Genomic DNA, 17,891 nt, shown 5'->3' with positions numbered 1-17,891 from the left:
CAGCCCATTCTTGATGATGGAAACTGCGCAAATCATCCCTTAAGCTGAGAAACTACACAATGCATTGAGTCAAGAAGTTTCCTAGTCCTCAAGAATTATGCAATCCTTCTTGGAAATGTACATGCAAGTTTCCCAAAAAAAAAAACAAAAAGAAAAAAGAATCCCTAGAAAATAGGGATTCATTAATTAGTTTCCTGAAGGTGGCACACTTACTATTTTTGGAACTTTCTACCAAGTGTCATTTTTTCCTTGATTTTAGCCATGCCCGTCATAAACCTCAATTAGTCTAGATCTAATTAATTGATGCCCCTCGAGCTCATTTGTACATTCAATCTTGGAGATCTAGAATTCCCGAGGAGATCAAGGAGCCTTCGGTGGAGTTTGCGTGCTTTTCCGGGTGAGTTTTACTTTTGTCGTCTTTTATCGTTTTTTCTGTCGCTTTTTGTCATTTGAATTTTTTGAGTGTTGTTTTTCTTGTTTCTCTTAATTTTTTCTTGTACAAGTGTTGTTTCGGTCCGTCAGTTGCCTTTCACAAGTGTCGCATTCGTTTTATTGTTTTTGCCCGTTAGTGGTCGTCGTTTCATGGACTCTTCTTGCATGTTTGTTTTTCCTTTTGCATGTTGATCTTCTACACATGTTTTGCATTGATCTATCCATACTTAGTCATATCTACACTTTAACATGCTCTTTCAGAGTTAGATCAGATCCTGTCAGAGTTTGGTTTTCAGCAACAACATCCGACTACACTTTGGTGTGATAATCAAAGTTCCCTTCAACTATGCAAAGATCCAGTCCAACATCAGTGCAACAAACACATTGAACTACACATGCACTTCATCAGAAAGATCATTCATGACCATGTTCTTGAAGTGAAATATTGTTCAACCGATGATCAAGTTGTAGACATATTTACAAAGTCTCTCACAGAGGCGAAGCTTACTAAACTTCGATTTATGGTTGGATTTCAGGAAGTTGTCATTATGGGAGGATAGGCTTTAATGCCACCTTCCTTCTCCTATTATGTCATCTTTGTACATCCTTCAATCCTATCCCAAGTTGTTCTTAAGGGGGGGATGTTAGGATATTCTGACACATAGGAATTAGTTAAGTCTAACTTGGTCTAGTGTATAGTTAGGTAAAGTGTGTTTCTTTAGTATGTAATTTTTGTAACTTACAATTCGACGGTCACGATATTTTCTAGACATGAATTGATCTTATGATTCATTCTCTCCTTGGTTTTACTGACACATGATTTGTGGCTTAACACCCAATTCATCCATGATCTCTATTTAAAGAGCATGGAGGGTCATTTGTCGGAGACCGTTCATGAGAGAAGCTTATGTAAATTTTCTTTCTTTTACATTAATAATATTACCTGAAGTAGCCACATTGGCTCAGGACATTCACTGTTTCCCTCTTTGAGGGTTTTAACCACGTCAAGAATATTGGTGTACTGATCTATTATCTATTTGTGAGCGGTGTCCTTTGATTTTCAATCCAAGGAACTTACCCTGTAAATTCCTACATATGTATAAATGGAACTTTCACTTAATAAAAGCTCAGAGTCTGCATGTTTTCATGCATATGTTGTAAATATAGTAGGAATGTTCTTGTTATGTTTTCAATGTATGTTCTTCAACTTATGCTTATGCTTATGTACCATTATTTTTGCATTGATACGAATCTTGTTGAATGTGTGTTGTTGTTTAATTCCATCATTGTTAACTTCTGAACTATTTCATAGATTAGCTTGTGATGTCTTTATGCTCATGTGTTCCTTTCAAGTTGCATACTATTACAGGCTTCTAAGAAACTCACTCATTTCCCTTCGTGTGTTAGAACCTCTATGCATTGCACTTGAATTTCCGTAAAGTCATGCCTTGTTCCCACCAAAGTCACCATACATCACTCTATGCATTATTCCAGCCAAGGCACATCATTAAAACCCACTGCATCGACAACCAGACCGTATTCTAGATGGGAGTCCTACACCAAACGTTGTAAGGTCTAATTGGGACTTCATATCGGGGGGATCCCCTAAATGTTGGTGGGTCCAGCATCGTCAATAGATTGCGTAATTGGTATGGAATCGTTAGAGAAACACAATGAAATTCTATATTGTTATAATAAATCATTCACTTTCCTTGATGAAGAAGGATATAAAAGGCAAGTGTAGGGAATTCCAAGGCTATTTTTTGTCAAGTAAATATCAACCATGCAATTGAAGAAAAATTTTAGAAACTGATTCAAATTTGCGTAGCATGCATGAAAGAAGAAACCAAGGATAAAATATTAAGCATTGAAGATCATCAAACACTTATGGAATTTGAAAATGTATTTTCTAAGATCCAAGGTATACTACCTAAAAGGAATATTGGTGTTTCTATATATTTGGTACCTAGAGCTCCCCCAACATCCAAGGCACCATATAGGATGATCACACCATAACTTGAGGAATTACAAACATATTTAAAATAACTCTTGAAGAAAGGGTACATATGCCCAACTGTGTCACCTTTGGTTTCTCCAACGCTCATTGTTAAAATTAAATATGGTACATTACTGAACAAGGTAATTGTGAAGATAAGTGACCTTTTCCAAGAATAGATAACTTATTTAATCAGCTAAGGGGAGCTAAAATGTTCTCCAAGATTGATCTGAGATCATGGTACAATCAAGTAAGAATTAAGGAGGAAAACATCAACAAGACAACATTTCAAACTTGATATGGACACTAATAACTTGTGGTGGTACCATTTAAGTTATCTAATGCACCGGTGCCGTAATATAACAAAATACCCCATGAACCAATCATGAATATATCCCATGGATGAATCTGCAATAAATAGGGGGGAGAAGGGTTTTTTTTTCCACCCAATCAATGCAATCATCTTCATGGGTATCCCCCCCAAGTAGGTATCAAGAACAATCAGGTAATGGAATCATAATTCACAACAACTCCAATGAATACAACTCAAAGGTGATGAACAAAAAACAAATCAAGTTTACAATAATTCAACCTAGGTGTGATGGAGAGATTCTTGGACTTGCATCACCTCCAACCTGCATCACTTCCATAAAATTATCATTGCATATAAACTCCATATATCATTGTGATCGGCTATGGTAAAAGGAAAAAGTGTTAACCTAAATATCTCCTCTAACAATTCTCATTGTAATGGGTCTAGTAGTGAGCTCTAAACCAGATGGGTTTGAATTCTTGTGGGCATATCCAAAATGTAGTTGAAGATTTCAGAAGGTTGGATGGTTGTCTTTCTTTCAAAAGTTCACTGATGGGAATGTGGAGGTTACATTGGAGTTTGTTGAAAACTCCAACAGAATCAAAGCACATGTTGGAGACTTATGGTTATAAGTATTGGATAGAACAATATCCAGAGATACCAAATTTGAATTAATAGGTGAAAAATGGTTCAAGAATCACAAATTGAAGGAGGATAGCTAGAAATAGTTGTTGAAGAAGCCAGAGGAAGTCGTATATTGCAGAAAGGTGATTCCATGAAAGATGTTAAAGAAAAAGTGGTTAGATGTTTTGTTTATCATACAAAAATACATAACCTACAAGGGAAGGTACAATCTTGTCTCTATCTATCATCTGACTACTAATGCATTTCCAAGTTGGTAAAAATATCAATTTGCCTTTTATTTACTAAATAATCTCAAGAAAATGGTAAAGGGGATTGAGAGAAACCCTTGAAACTCTGAAAGAAGCATCTATCATTTTGGTTTAGTGAAAAACGTTTTGGAATATTAGTTGTAATTGAAGAATGATACATGGGATGCATTTACAATTAGGAATTAATTTGTAGAAACCCTAATGGATGCAAGAAAACAAAACAAAACCCCTAGCTTTAATAGAATTGAGGGTTTGTGTCTAAAGAGGAAAGTAAATAAGGGTCAAAAGAGAAAAAATGTAGTAATTGAACCAAAAGTTCAAAAAGAGATTCAGAACTATATAGAGCCAACACACATTTTAAATCCACCAAGGACAAAATGCTCGCAAATAAAATATGTTAAATCGAAGGCAAAGGAATCAAAAGAGAATCTTAAATGCTAGTTTGCAAAGAAAGGAGTACCCGAAACAATGGAGACTCCTCTAAAGAGAAAAATAAAAGATCCCTTTTATGTGAGCCCTCCTCTAGAGAGAAGAGCCACACTAAGTATGGAAAAGAGTAAAGGAAACCAAAAAAATGATGAAGATGCCCATGGAAAGTAAATAATTGAAATTGAATATTCCCTTAAGGAATTGAGTATAGAGGACGATGATATATTTCTAAAGAGTTTAGTGAAACAATTCCAAATGAAGTCTTCTTCAAATACTTCACTAAAATTTGATACATGCATGAAAGTAGATAGTGAGGAGTACATACCTACAAAACATAAATATTCTATATAAATGGACACTTCAGAGAATTTCACAGTTGAAGAGCTTATTGGAAATCTTATTATAGGTTTTTCAATTAAGAAGATTCTTTTAAGGAATATAACGTTGTACCATCCACATCAAAGGTAGACAAATTAATCAAAGTTAAACTATTTAAGGAAGAGATCTAGGAGCTTGAGTTGTTAGAGAGGTACAACAAAAGTGAAAATGAAAATCTCTAAACTACTATTGAAAAATTGCAAAAAGAAAAAGAATAGTTGAAAGCAGAAAGAAAATTAATAGCTAATCAAGCTAGAAAGTGGTATAAAAAAATCCAAGAGACAAAAATGAGATATAGAAAGCTTAAAATCAAGCTTAAAATACAAAAACAAAAGAAGAATGTGGAGACTAATGGCCTTGGCATTTTATTTGATGCTTCAGAGCATGTTTAAAGTATGGTGCAACACAATTTTGAAATTTTTGCTAAGGAAGAAGAAAGAGCATTTTGTAGGAAATATAAGGAATTTTGGTGCATGAGGACATGCAACACCTTCCACGTACAGTAGTGTTGAGTTCTCACTTTAAACACTTTTATGACTTTTTTCCATGATTTTTCCTTCTAAAACTTATATTCTATTATCTTTTTAATCTTATCTTCACCCATTATACCAAAAAAGCCTACCATCTCTAGGATATTACATCAAAGAAGAACTTTTAAGGTAATTTTTTACTTTTAATTTTTTTTTTAACCTTTGAATAAGTAATTTTGATTCTGAATTATTTTTAATAAGTTGTTACTAGAATATTTTTTAGTGACTATATACATTTTGTAGTTGGATCGTGGTAGCATCATCATTCTACATGGTTGCGGTGACTTAGAGAAAGAACCACAAATTGGATCAAGTCACAAATGAGCTAAAGAAGGACATATATTCAACCACCAAGTCAAGGAAGCAAGCAAACAAGGAGTAGAGGTTGGTCAATAGTTAGGTCAACACCCAAGATCACGACAGTGGAATCATAGTTCATGGAAATGTATCAGCTAAGAATCCAATCAGATTAGATAAAGGGTTATGATAGAAGATCAATCCATGGATTTATTAAACTAATTCTCAAGACGTCAATAGAGGAATGATTCCTCGAAATCATATTACTCTAGGATACTTTGTTTAACAGTTTGAATTTGATTTATAATTTGTAGGTTTAGTGATCTAATTAATCACTTGAATCTTATATAAGGAAGCTTGTGAACATTGCAAAGGATTGATATATTATCAAAGAAATTATTCTAAGATTGTGTACTATGTTTCCCAGAGTTAATACAATACTGCACTTTACAATTTGTACATGTTTTCATTCTGATAATTGTGTATGCAAAGTTAGACTGCTCCTCTAGCTTTTCTGCAACAAAGACCTGGACCAGGAGGGCCCACTATGAAAGGGTATTCATTGATGTTTATATATTGATTTATCTTTCATTTCAATTTCAATTTTATTGTTTATTCCATTGAATATTGTAGTTATGTTTTATGAATATTTACAAAGAGTGATGTCATATTGTAATAGAGTTACACAAATACAAAAGGTCTAATTTATAACTTGAGAAATTACTTCATTGTTTTTGTAGAGATAATTATTCACAAAAAGTCATTAAAAGAAGTAATTGAAATTATAAATCCAATTGATTATGGTAATATTTAATGTATTGTTTGCTTAATTCTAAAGGTGATTTATTAAAGTTAATAGTTAAGAATGACTAAGTTTTACACATATAATATTTATGTTTCACAAAATTATAAAACTAATTAACAAATGTGATATACAGCGTTGTTGCTTAGTACCTACTTATTATACAAAAAGTAATCAATAATTTTAATATATATATATATATATATATATATATATATATAAGTATAGCCTAACTTAATTCGAGTGCCCCAGAGGTTTTTCAGAGTGTTGAATCTTTTATGGATTCAAAAATTGTATTTTAAACAACAACAAAACTTGAAATGAAATTGTTGGATTTGTTGTTGTTGTTTAAAATACAATTTTTGAATCCATAAAATGGATTCAACACAACATAGTTTAATACAATTTTAAACTAATATAAAAATTTAATATAATAATAGGTTAATAAACTTCATATTACACTTGTTTACATCTTGTTCCTATCCATTTTTTATGCAACTACTTACTTAAATTATGGTGGACAACTATCCACATGGCACAACTACTTGTTTAAATTATGGTGGGCAGCTATCCACATGGCATTGTGTTGTGCAAAGGCTAAAATAACAATCATTATTATGACACTTGCGATTTTTTTTAGATTTTTTAGTTTTTAATATATTTTTATATTTCACAAATCAATTTAAAACTACATAAAACTAGTCATCAAAATATTTTTTTTTTTCCAAAACTTTAACAACTTGATAGAATCTGTTTAAAATTCTTAGTTTTGCATCCAATGGAGTATATATCATTGTATATACTCATTAAATATTTTGTTGCGGACACATATTATGCACCATTATCTCGTGGAAAATCTACTCTTCACAGAGCTTTATTGAATTTGTTTATTATTACATTTTTTAATGCACCAATACACAAGTGCTACTTAGTTTAAATATAGTTAAATTAAAGTAAAAACAGTGAATTCAAGTTAGTTAGCTTTATTGAATTTGTTTATTATTATGTTTTTAATGCACCTATACACAAGTGCTACTTAGTTTAAATATAGTTAAATTAAAGTAAAAATAGTGAATTCAAGTTAGTTAGCTTTATTGAATTTGTTTATTATTATGTTTTTTAATGCACCAATACACAAGTGCTACTTAGTTTAAATATAGTTAAATTAAAGTAAAATAGTGAATTCAAGTTAGTTTTAAGACGTTTAAATATAGTTAAATTAAAGTAAAAATAGTGAATTTGAGTGAGTTTTAAGATGTTTAAATATAGCTAAATTAAAGTAAAAATAGTGAATTCAAGTTAGTTTTAAGACTTAGTTTTAAGATTTAGAAATAGTGAATTCAAATTACTTTTAAGATTTAGAATCCGTCAAATTTATGGTTTGAATCAATTTTCAGTTTATTATTAATTAGTTTATCCCATTGTATTTGGTTATGAATAATTTTATATATTTTGACTAATAAAATTTTAAATTTATTAACGACCAATATTTATTTGAATTGGTTAACTAATAATATTTATCATAAAAGTAATTTAAATATTATAAAATAGTCATTATAATTTAATTAATTAATGGTTAATAAGAATTCATTTTGTTATTATTAGTCGTTGGCAAGGCATGACTCTAATAATCACTTTGCTTGTTGACTGAATAAGACCTTAACTAATCATATTGCATGACTCTACTACAGTTTGCTTGTTGACGGACTTGAACTAATCCTATTACAGATAAATAATTTTAAATATTAATAAAAATTAGTAAAATTCAATCTATAACTTTAAATCATGGAAAAACTGCAAAAAAACTTAGTAAAAAATAAAGTTATACCCAGTCAAAGAAAAATTGAATGTGTAATACCATATCTGTTGTAAATATAAAAATATTAATTTAGATCTAGCTCAAAGATTTATTAGTTTTTAAATATGGATCTATTCAAAAGAGATAATTGATGAATTTATTTGTATACTATACAATGTTAATATGAATTTGTTATTAGCAATTTAGATTTATTGTATTTATCAAAACAAAATTGTTAGCATTATCAAATTTCAACTATTTACTCACTGTGTAATAGTATAATTACTAATATTGTGTTTTATGTTAATGGGTTAAAGTTATTTATGTCAACCAAAACTCTTTCTTAATGAAAGTTGTGAAAGTCCAAAAATACTCTTAAACTTATAAAAAAGACCATTTCTAAAATTTGAATATTAATTATAATAAAAATATATTATTCAACATATTGCCAGATTGGATAATTCTTAATACTCGATATTAAAAGAATGGAAAAAAAAGAAAACTAGCTTTTTTATTGAATAAAAACACAAAAAGAACTATGTAATAAAATAAAATAAGAGAAACATAAAAAAATACAAGGGGTTGAGAAAACAAATTACACCAAAAAAAAATTATAATTATAAACAATTTACAGTTTAATTTAGCATAAGATATATATGGTTCTTCTATACATTGTTATGCCGTAGCAATATCTACAATCAATGAGAAATTATTGTTAATTGAAAGCTGTCAATACAACCGGCAACAACAGTAAAAAGAAGTTATTGAATTACCAATGTGAGAGTGTTCAATGATGATGGAAACCTATTATAATTTAAATGGTAATTGCTGGAAAATACAAATGGTGCTGGAAAATACAAATGGAGATTAATTTTTTTGATAAATGAGAGCTTTCTTAAAAGGCAAAATGATAAAAATACTATGGAATAGTGATGTATTGGAAATACAAATCCTTTAGAATTTAAGTATTAATTGATGATGTGACGCATTATCCTTGAAAGACGTGGTGAATTAGTTAGTAGCAAAAAAATAGTGAAATATATTCTTCATTGAATGAAAGTTGATACACGGTTAGCAAATATCTGAAAAGACTGGAACTTATTAACTTAGGTTATAAATCTAGGATTTAAATGTTTAATATGAGACAAAGTTAGACATTATTTGTAGGATTCATAAGTTATTGAAATGTATGTTTTACTAATTGTTATGGAAATGAAATGATATTTTAAGGTCTACTAGATTAAAAATAGTCTATGAGACTTAGGTTATAAATTTAGGACTTACATGTTTAATATGAGACAAAGTTAGACATTATCTGTAGGATTCATAAGTTATTGAAATGTATGCTTTACTAATTGTTATAGAAATGAAATGATATTTTAAGGTCTACGAGATTAAAAATAGTTTATGAGACCATTAGTTTTTTGTTTTTAGTTTTTTGTAATTCAATCTTTTTTTTATTCAAATTGATGATGAGCTGGCCCAACCTTCCAACAATCCCCTCTCTAAAAAGACAATGCCAAAAAACCGATGTTAACATGTTCTCATAACTTTCTCAGATATCTTTGAATGCATCAGATTCCAAAATGAAATGTTTTTCTGATTCCACAGCACCAGACTTGCAAAATGTACACACCCATTCTTCCCAAGCTTCTTTAGGCCTTTTCCACCGTCTTGTTTCACACTGAAGTTGATGTGAGTTGGTCCTTAATTGAGCAATAAGAACCTTTGCCCTCTAGGGAATGCTAGCTCTAATGAACTCTTTTTGTTGTAGATCAACACATAGGGTTGAATTCTTCAATGTAATATTTTTTCTTTCTACCCAACCCTTTTCCCCATACCTTTTTATGAAACTTCTCCATAACAAAATCCTTTAGCTCTTTGCTATTTGTGAGACAAGCATTGAGGTAGATATTCCACTTTTGCATCCATGTGTAGTTTTGTTTCATCCATGTTTTGTTTCTTTCACTCATGCTTTCATTAAAGATAACATTAAGCCATTTACTTACTCTCATTTGCTCAATTTTTTTTTAAATATCTTATGAGCCGCACCATAACAATTACTTTAATAGGAGATGTTAACAATGATTAAAAATAAGATATTAACAATACAAAACAATAAAAATTCAAAAAAATATATTTAAATATTATTAAATAAAAAAAGTAATATATAAAATTCAACTATCATCTAATTTGAAAATTTGAAATTTTTTAAAGCCAAAGCAAATTAATATAGAGTCAACTAAAAACCTAATGTGTTATACCCGCCCGACAGGTATAATAATAATAAGTACTTTCATCTAGGAAAAGAAAAAATAGTGAAATATATCCCTCATTTAATAAAAGTTGGGACACGCTGAGAAAATATGTGAAAACACTGGAACTTATTAACTTAGGTTATAAATCTAGGACTTAAATGTTTGATACGAGGCAGAGTCACACATTACCAACGGGATTCATGGGCCACCAAAGCTATTGAACTGTGCGCTTTACCAGCTGTTATAGTAGTACAAGTACGAAGTATGATTAAGAAATAAGATGTTAACGATGCAAATCAATAATATTTCAGAAAAATATATTTAAATATTATTAAATAAATAAATAAATATATATATTTTATATCAAAAGATATAAAGTGAATTAAAAATCTAATGTGTTATATTTGCAATAGGTATAATAATAATAACGCTATGCATAATAATAACAAGGGTGTATAGCTAGCGTTAATTATTGAATTTTGACCATATTTGAATAAGGGTTACATCGTAGATATTATTGTTTAGTGTAAGTATAGTTAAATTAGAGTAAAAACCAATGAAGACATACATGAATGGATAAACAAAGTTGTTTTTCAGTAGCTATACCTTGTACTTATAGTAGAACTTTGACCACATTTGAACAAGGGCTACATTGTAAATATTATTGCTTAGTGTAAGTATAGTTAAATTAGAGTAAAAACCAATGAAGACATACATGAATGGATAAACAAAGTGTTTTTCAATAGCCATATAGTTGTGCTAATGACCTCTTCTTTGGAAAAAAAATATATATGTTGTACACTATAATTCTTTGTGTAATAAAGGCGCAATTATATTATTAATATTAGGTGATATAATTTTTAATAAAATTATGATTTTTTTTTATTTGAAGATATCAATTTTTATTTGATTTTAGGCAAAATTGAATAGTACAATTTCACCATCACTTACATAACTAGATTCCAATGTATTGTAAAAAGAGATACAAAAAATTTACATTTCCATTAATTACCTTATGACCTTTCAAAATGAATTGAGTATTTGACACCACTGATATTAAAAATATCATTTAAACAATATAAAATAATAATTTAACTAACCATTATCTCACTAACTTTGAAAAAAATATTGTTAAAATCTAGATTAAAAATTATGTAATCTAAGCAATGTAAAATAATAATTTCGCTAACTATTACATTATTTAATTATTTCCATATTTTTCAAAGTGGAACATTTCATTCACCAAGACAATTTAGTGAAACTATTTAAAATATAATTTAAATCATACTTCCATATATTTCAAAATGAAACATTGTATTTAATAAGGATATTTGGGAATTTAAAAAAAAAATGTAATTTAAATCATTTATAATAGTAATTTTGTGCACCATTACATCATAGTATTGCATGACAATTAGGTATATTTAAAAGATTTGTTTTCCATATATATCTTTCGTTTTCCACAAGTATGTTTGATTAAAATTGTCATTGTTTTAATTAGAGATAGCATTGAGGTTGGTCTATGATCTCAAGCATTCAATAATAAAAATTCTTTCATGAAAAAGATAAATGAGTATAATTGAAAGTGACATTTTGCAATCAAAATTAAAATGTGATTAATAATAAATTAGTATAGATATATTAGGAAATGTGGTTAGTAAATGTAATTAATATATATTAATTGGTATTATTTTTTATATGATGTAATTTATTATTTTATATGATGTAATATGCTATTTGATAGTTTATAAGGTAATTTTATAATTGTATTCCTTTAAAATTTGAGATTGAATATAAGTTTAAAAATGCAAAATAGTTAAATAAAAATTCAGAGATACAGAATAATTAAATATAACAAAATATAAAACGTTTTAAATTTTTGAATTAAAAAAATAATTTCCAAAACCTTCATCATAAATTTGGCCCGAGAGCACCTTTTTATTTTTACTTGTAGTTGAAAACATGTGGTTAACCATGGAAATAATTTACCATTTAAAGAGACCTGTATTGCTTGCTTGAAAAACTTTTGAAACTATTTGTGGCATGGCTAGTGCACACTTTTACTGATTTTAATGTGTTTTGGGTTTAGATTTAATTGGCCGAAGGTACAACTAATTAGCTAAGATACAACTACTACTACTAGGACGTGTTACAAAACATTTTAACGTTATTTCTCAGTCTACTCAGGTTAGTGATATTTATTAAAACGCTGGATCATAGTGGCATAGTAAGCACTACAATTAAATTTTACTTCCCTACTTTCAATTAAAAAACCTATTAAATAAACATGGTATTAAATAATGGTACTATGGTTCATAGAGTCAGAGTACAATACCTACAATCATGATTTAATAAAAAAAGCGGAGATAACCAATCACAAATTAAAAAAAATAAATTTAAAATAATTTAATAAATACATTATTTTTTAATTATAAAATTAACATTACATATCGCTTTAATTTTTTAGTCAAATTAAAAAATTGTGCAGTCAACGCATTTCCAAATGCCATGACAAGAATAATAACATATATCTGTAAAAATTCTCATCATCATAATTAGTAATATTTATGAATATATTAAGTGAATGGCCCAGCACGTTGTATGGTATTTAACTTTCACATAAAAACAACATCCCGTTATTGTCGGATGAAGCCCAATGCAATCCATCACTGCAATTTACTGGAATTGCAACTTTTTGTTTGTATAGTTGCATTTAATCAATTTCGTCATAATATTAAATATAACCAAAGTTTCAGAAAACGCTTTTAATTTTTCTTCCTATTAAATTTTTTATTATCATATTTCAATTGAGGTGAAAGGCCATTTAGTATTCTTTTTAATAGAAAATAGATGTCAATCATTTTACATAATGATAAAAGTAATATGATAAAGAGAAGGACTACACCTCCTTACGAGGCAAAGTCAGGCATTACCAGCGGGATTCATGGGCCACCAAAGCTAACTGTACGCTTTACAAGTTGTTATAGTAGTACAAGTACGAACCAATAATATTTCAGAGAAATATATTTAAATATTATTAAATAAATAAATATATATATATAAATATATATATATATATATAATTCAACTATTATGTAATTTGAAATTTTTTAGTCAAAAGCAAATTAATATAGAGTCAACTAAAAACCTAGTGTGTTATACCGGCAATTCCTATTTCCACCTCCATAGCAAAGTTAATGCTATGGAGGGTACTTCTGTCAGAGTCTCACAGAGCACGGCGACGGCATAGACCATACCTCATCCGATTATACATCATTCCTCTCCGGCATCCCTCTCCGGCTGCCCAGCAAAAAGCCCCCGGCGACCCTGCCCGCAGCCAACCTTGCAGTTCCCCTCACATCGTATTGATGACGTATTGATCCGCCGAATCAATAGCGCATTGTATTGATGACGTATTGATCCGCCGAATCAATAGCGCGTGGCCTCCACTCAGATAAGGATTAATGCCGGACGGGAGAGCTCACCAACCTCCTCCGGCCTTCAAAGTCCCGGCAGAACATTATCTGCAAAACCATTCGGCGAACAGAACAGAGCAGACGTTCAATACCTGGAGGACCTGGCCACTGGTTATCGAGATTTGCGGTTGGCAAGGTTAGTGCCCCTGTCACCATTGAAACTTAGTCTTCTATATGACACACCTTTGAACTGCATACATATGACACACCTTTGAACAAACAGAGATTTTGATCTTTTTCTAAATGGAGTTGGCTGCGGAGTTCTAGATTCAGTGTTTCAGATTTCGTGTGCTGCTTGTGCTTCCTGTAACATCTTTGTGATTGCCTTCCACATACTCGTCCAAATATCTTCTGTAGTTGTTGCTGGGGGCTGGTTGGTTTACTCTGATACCTGGAGCTTGTTTAGAAGCTAGTACTAAAGACTGTAAAACTCTGGTAACCTCATGCATGGTGGGACGGTCAGAAGGCTGTCTCTTTGTGCATAGCAGTGCCAGCTGGAAGATCTTTCTTACAACCCCAAGATCTGTGCAGGTTGCTGCTACTTCTTGGTCTACAGTTTCCATTACTGTATTGTTGTCTGCTTTTGATAGAATCTGCATTCAAATGCCCATGTCAAAAAAACCAAGGTTATTTCTTTATTTTCTTGGTCCATGCAATATCTCAAGACAAAAAATCTTCACAATGTACAAAACGACAATCCCAACTGGAGCAAATTCAAGACGAACAACCTTCACAATTGACAAAAAGGCGATCTCAACTTGAGCAAATTCAGAGTCATTATCATCTTACCAGCTGAAGCAAATTAGAGTCGTTATCCACAGCTTTCCTCCCTGTGAGGAGCTCTAAAAGAACAATGCCGTAGCTGTACACATCAGACTTCTCGTTAAGCCTAGACGTCCTTGCATATTCAGGGTCAATATAACCAATAGTACCCATAACATAGGTAGAGGTGTGGGTTTTAGCAGAAGGGATACACTTGGCAATGCCAAAGTCTGACAAATGTGCTTCAAAATTGTCATCTAAGAGAATGTTGGAAGTTTTAACATCTCTGTGAATAATACGTGGGTTGCAGTCATGATGGAGATATGCTAGACCTTGTGCAGCTCCTAAAGCAATCCTCAGACGCGTGTTCCAGTCTATCTTAATCTTCTTCGAAGATCCTACATACAAGATGCACTGCTTAGATTCTCTAAGTTGGCCATTAGCAAACATTCACTATATATGAAAGGCTGGTTACAATCTTTTCTGTTAAAACCTATATATGACCATTATACATGTAAATTTTTTGATAGTTTTTGCCATCCATTTCACTCACCATGTAAGATGTCAAACAGACTTCCATTCACCATGTAGTCGTAGAACAACAAATTGCCATGTGGAGAAAGGGAATAACCATGCAAACTCACAAGATTCCGATGCTTAATGCTTCCAACAGTCTCTAACTCAGTTTCGAATTCCCGCAAACTTTGTGGATGGTGTGTGTATAGTCTTTTAATAGCAATTGTCTTACAATTCTTGAGAATACATTTATAAACTGTGCTCGTAGCCCCATAACCAATTATATATTTCTCATTCAAATTTTCTGTCAATCGCATTATGGCATCATACATGAGAAGGGCCATGTCCATGTGCAATATTACTAACCTTGGAGAACCTGGTCAGGACATCAAAGCATTTTTTAAACAAAGGACACATATTGATGTTGATATAATTCTTAAATCCATGATATGATCCAGAGAAATAATACCTTGACCCATTTTGTTCGCATCCCCTTTAGTAAATGGCTTAGGCTGATTTGAACGGTAGAGAGCTATAATGATCATACATACTAATAAAACTGAACCCAACGAGATGCAAACAATAGCTAGTGTTGAGACGGAAGATGTCCATTTTCAAAATCAACTCAATACTCTTAAAAATATAATTTCACAGGAAATTTAATCACAAAACAGAACTAATCCATGGAATCTAAAATTTATTTCTGTTTTCACCTTTCGATTGTCTGGAGTATATCCCACAAAGTGATCCAATCCAATTGCCACAAAGATCTAAACATGTTATTATTATAGTGAATTTTGGATTTGGGTAAAAATCTCAAAAATTTTATTTTTGTAAATACAGTGTTTGAATTATATTTTTATAATAGAAATAAATTTAACACTGTCAAAAATTTGCAGTATACATAATTTTTATTTAGATTTACTAAAATCCCTGCAATTTTTTTCTTTCAAGAAATTCCAAAGAAAAAAACATAATCGTTAAACTAAAATCAGACTAAAATCAGTTGATGAAAGCACTTACAGACTTTGTCCTTGCCGGATGTGCAACAGTGACCACAAAAAAATAGATATGAATATTGATTTTTATTTTAATGTGTTTTTATGATGTTTTTAACAACATTGTTGTTTACATATTCATTTATAAGGAAGTAAGAAAATGGAGGAAATTAGACATGAATGGGAGGTAACTATCAAAGGCACCAAGCAAGTGTTCACTTGTCTTGTTGGTGGCTGTGCGGGGAATTTGAGTCAATCTAAGCTATCTGGCCTTAATCATCATCGCGCTACCACCCACAATCTCCCACCAATTCCTCCACGTCAAAGAGGTCGAGCAAGAGATGCAAATGCTACATGGGCGGTCAAATCAACAAGTGCAGTTAAAAGGCAAAATGCCAAAATACAATATGACTTAGATGCAAGGCTATGTCGTGCACGACAACAAGCATATAAAAGATTTGTCAATGAAGAAATTCTTTCAGCTGTAAGTATTTATTAGTATTTATTTGTATATGATTTTTTATTAATATTGTCAATGAAGAAATTCTTTCAGCTGTAAGTATTTATTAGTATTTATCTGTATATGTTTTCTATTAATATTAATTTATTGTTGTGGACTAAATTCATTGAAACTTGTTTTCACAGTCAGTTGCTACATTTGATCAGCTTAATGACACTTCAAAGCAAAGGATTTGTGAAAAAATTCAACGTTGGGATCAGAGTCTACCTCGTAGACGCATGCAGACAATGAAGCGCATAGATATTGCTATAAAAGAGAAAGCAAGCACTGAGGTTCCCGATGATGTGGGGGAAGAAGGATCAGATGGGCACAGCCATATATTAAACTTTGATGAAACCAATCAGGACAATGACAACACAGTTGAGTCCATTTTTTTGCATATATTAATTTTTTAGACATTTTAACATTAAATAATATTTATATTTATTATAATTGTATACTAATTTCTCATTGTTATTGATATGCATAGCCTAATCAACAAAATTCCCCAAATTCAAGCCACCAACCATTGCGACGCTCACCTAGATTTCAAGGTTTTCAAGGGGTTACTGGGCCAGTAAGTTTTTAATCCATATAACCTATTCCACCGAAAATATTAATATATAAATTGTTATGTTTTACCATAATGATGGGATGAGAAATGGATGTTCTATATTATATATCCTTATCTTTGATTTTTTTTTATTATGTGCGTGTGTGTTATTTCTTATTTATGGTGCAGGTGTTCCCTTTGGAACCATCACAATCAATGAAAACCCCTTGTAGAAGCCTTAAGAAGAATGGAAATGAAATGGTTCAAATGCTACAACCATCTTCATGTCCAATGTCACAATGCAAGGTAAGACTATATTTATTTATACTCTTATAATTTTATCATATTTTTACATTTAATTCTTTTTGATTCACATACTTATATCTATGTATAATCTAATGTTCAGAGTAATGAATATACATCTCCTAAAACACCTTTGCACATGTATGATGGTGGACATGATACTCAGCAAAAATCACATTCTCCTCAACCATTGCGGCATTCACCTAGACTTCAAGATAAATTAGGAGAGGTAAGTTATATACTACATATCTTAGCTCATAATAACATTGACGTATTTTTTTATGACTAGTTAATGCATTTTCTTTTCATATTCCTTACATGTTCACCATATTCTCATTATATCTATATAGATTTTGATATTTATTGATAGCTAGTCAATGAAATGTCTTTTCATATTCGTTACATGGTCAGCACATTTTCATTATATTTATGTGGATTTTGATATTTATTGATAATGTTTTAATTTCCACAGAAAACAAAAAAGATAAATGTTGATGCTATGGTTAAAAGGACCAAAATCACGCCAAAGGACTTGAAAGCACGTGGGTTCAAGTCACGCAAACAATACATAGAGCATATATGCTCAACTAGCATTGCTCTCACTAAACCCACTAGGTTTGCTACTTTGAAGGCTAAACATTCCAGCAAGTTTAAATGA

At 30.7% G+C, this 17,891-nt stretch overlaps 2 protein-coding genes and 1 pseudogene across 2 annotated transcripts; 1 reads left to right on the top strand and 2 right to left on the bottom strand.

Moving 5' to 3' along the window:
- The window catches only part of LOC149192214 (uncharacterized), a 58,919-nt pseudogene extending 45,161 nt beyond the window's left edge, over window positions 1-13,758 (bottom strand).
- Window positions 13,759-13,871: 113 nt separating this feature from the next.
- Window positions 13,872-15,487, bottom strand: LOC149192213 (LRR receptor-like serine/threonine-protein kinase SIK1). Its single transcript, XM_089406870.1, has 4 exons — window positions 15,350-15,487; window positions 14,918-15,256; window positions 14,392-14,762; window positions 13,872-14,195 (listed from the first exon to the last, which is right to left on the bottom strand). Exons 1-4 carry the CDS (start codon window positions 15,423-15,425, stop codon window positions 13,872-13,874), a joined length of 1,110 nt encoding a protein of 369 aa, XP_089262996.1. The 5' UTR covers window positions 15,426-15,487.
- A 730-nt stretch (window positions 15,488-16,217) lies between these two features.
- On the top strand, window positions 16,218-17,891 carry LOC149192212 (uncharacterized). Its single transcript, XM_089406869.1, has 6 exons — window positions 16,218-16,362; window positions 16,524-16,757; window positions 16,868-16,954; window positions 17,120-17,236; window positions 17,337-17,462; window positions 17,706-17,891. Exons 2-6 carry the CDS (start codon window positions 16,617-16,619, stop codon window positions 17,889-17,891), a joined length of 657 nt encoding a protein of 218 aa, XP_089262995.1. The 5' UTR covers window positions 16,218-16,362; window positions 16,524-16,616.

This window comes from Pinus tabuliformis, chromosome 2_2 (assembly GCF_031772625.1).
Source record: "Pinus tabuliformis cultivar Carrire ecotype Pingquan chromosome 2_2, CPIR1, whole genome shotgun sequence".
Classification (NCBI taxonomy): domain Eukaryota; kingdom Viridiplantae; phylum Streptophyta; class Pinopsida; order Pinales; family Pinaceae; genus Pinus; species Pinus tabuliformis.
This window is presented reverse-complemented; position numbering and strand designations above follow the sequence as displayed.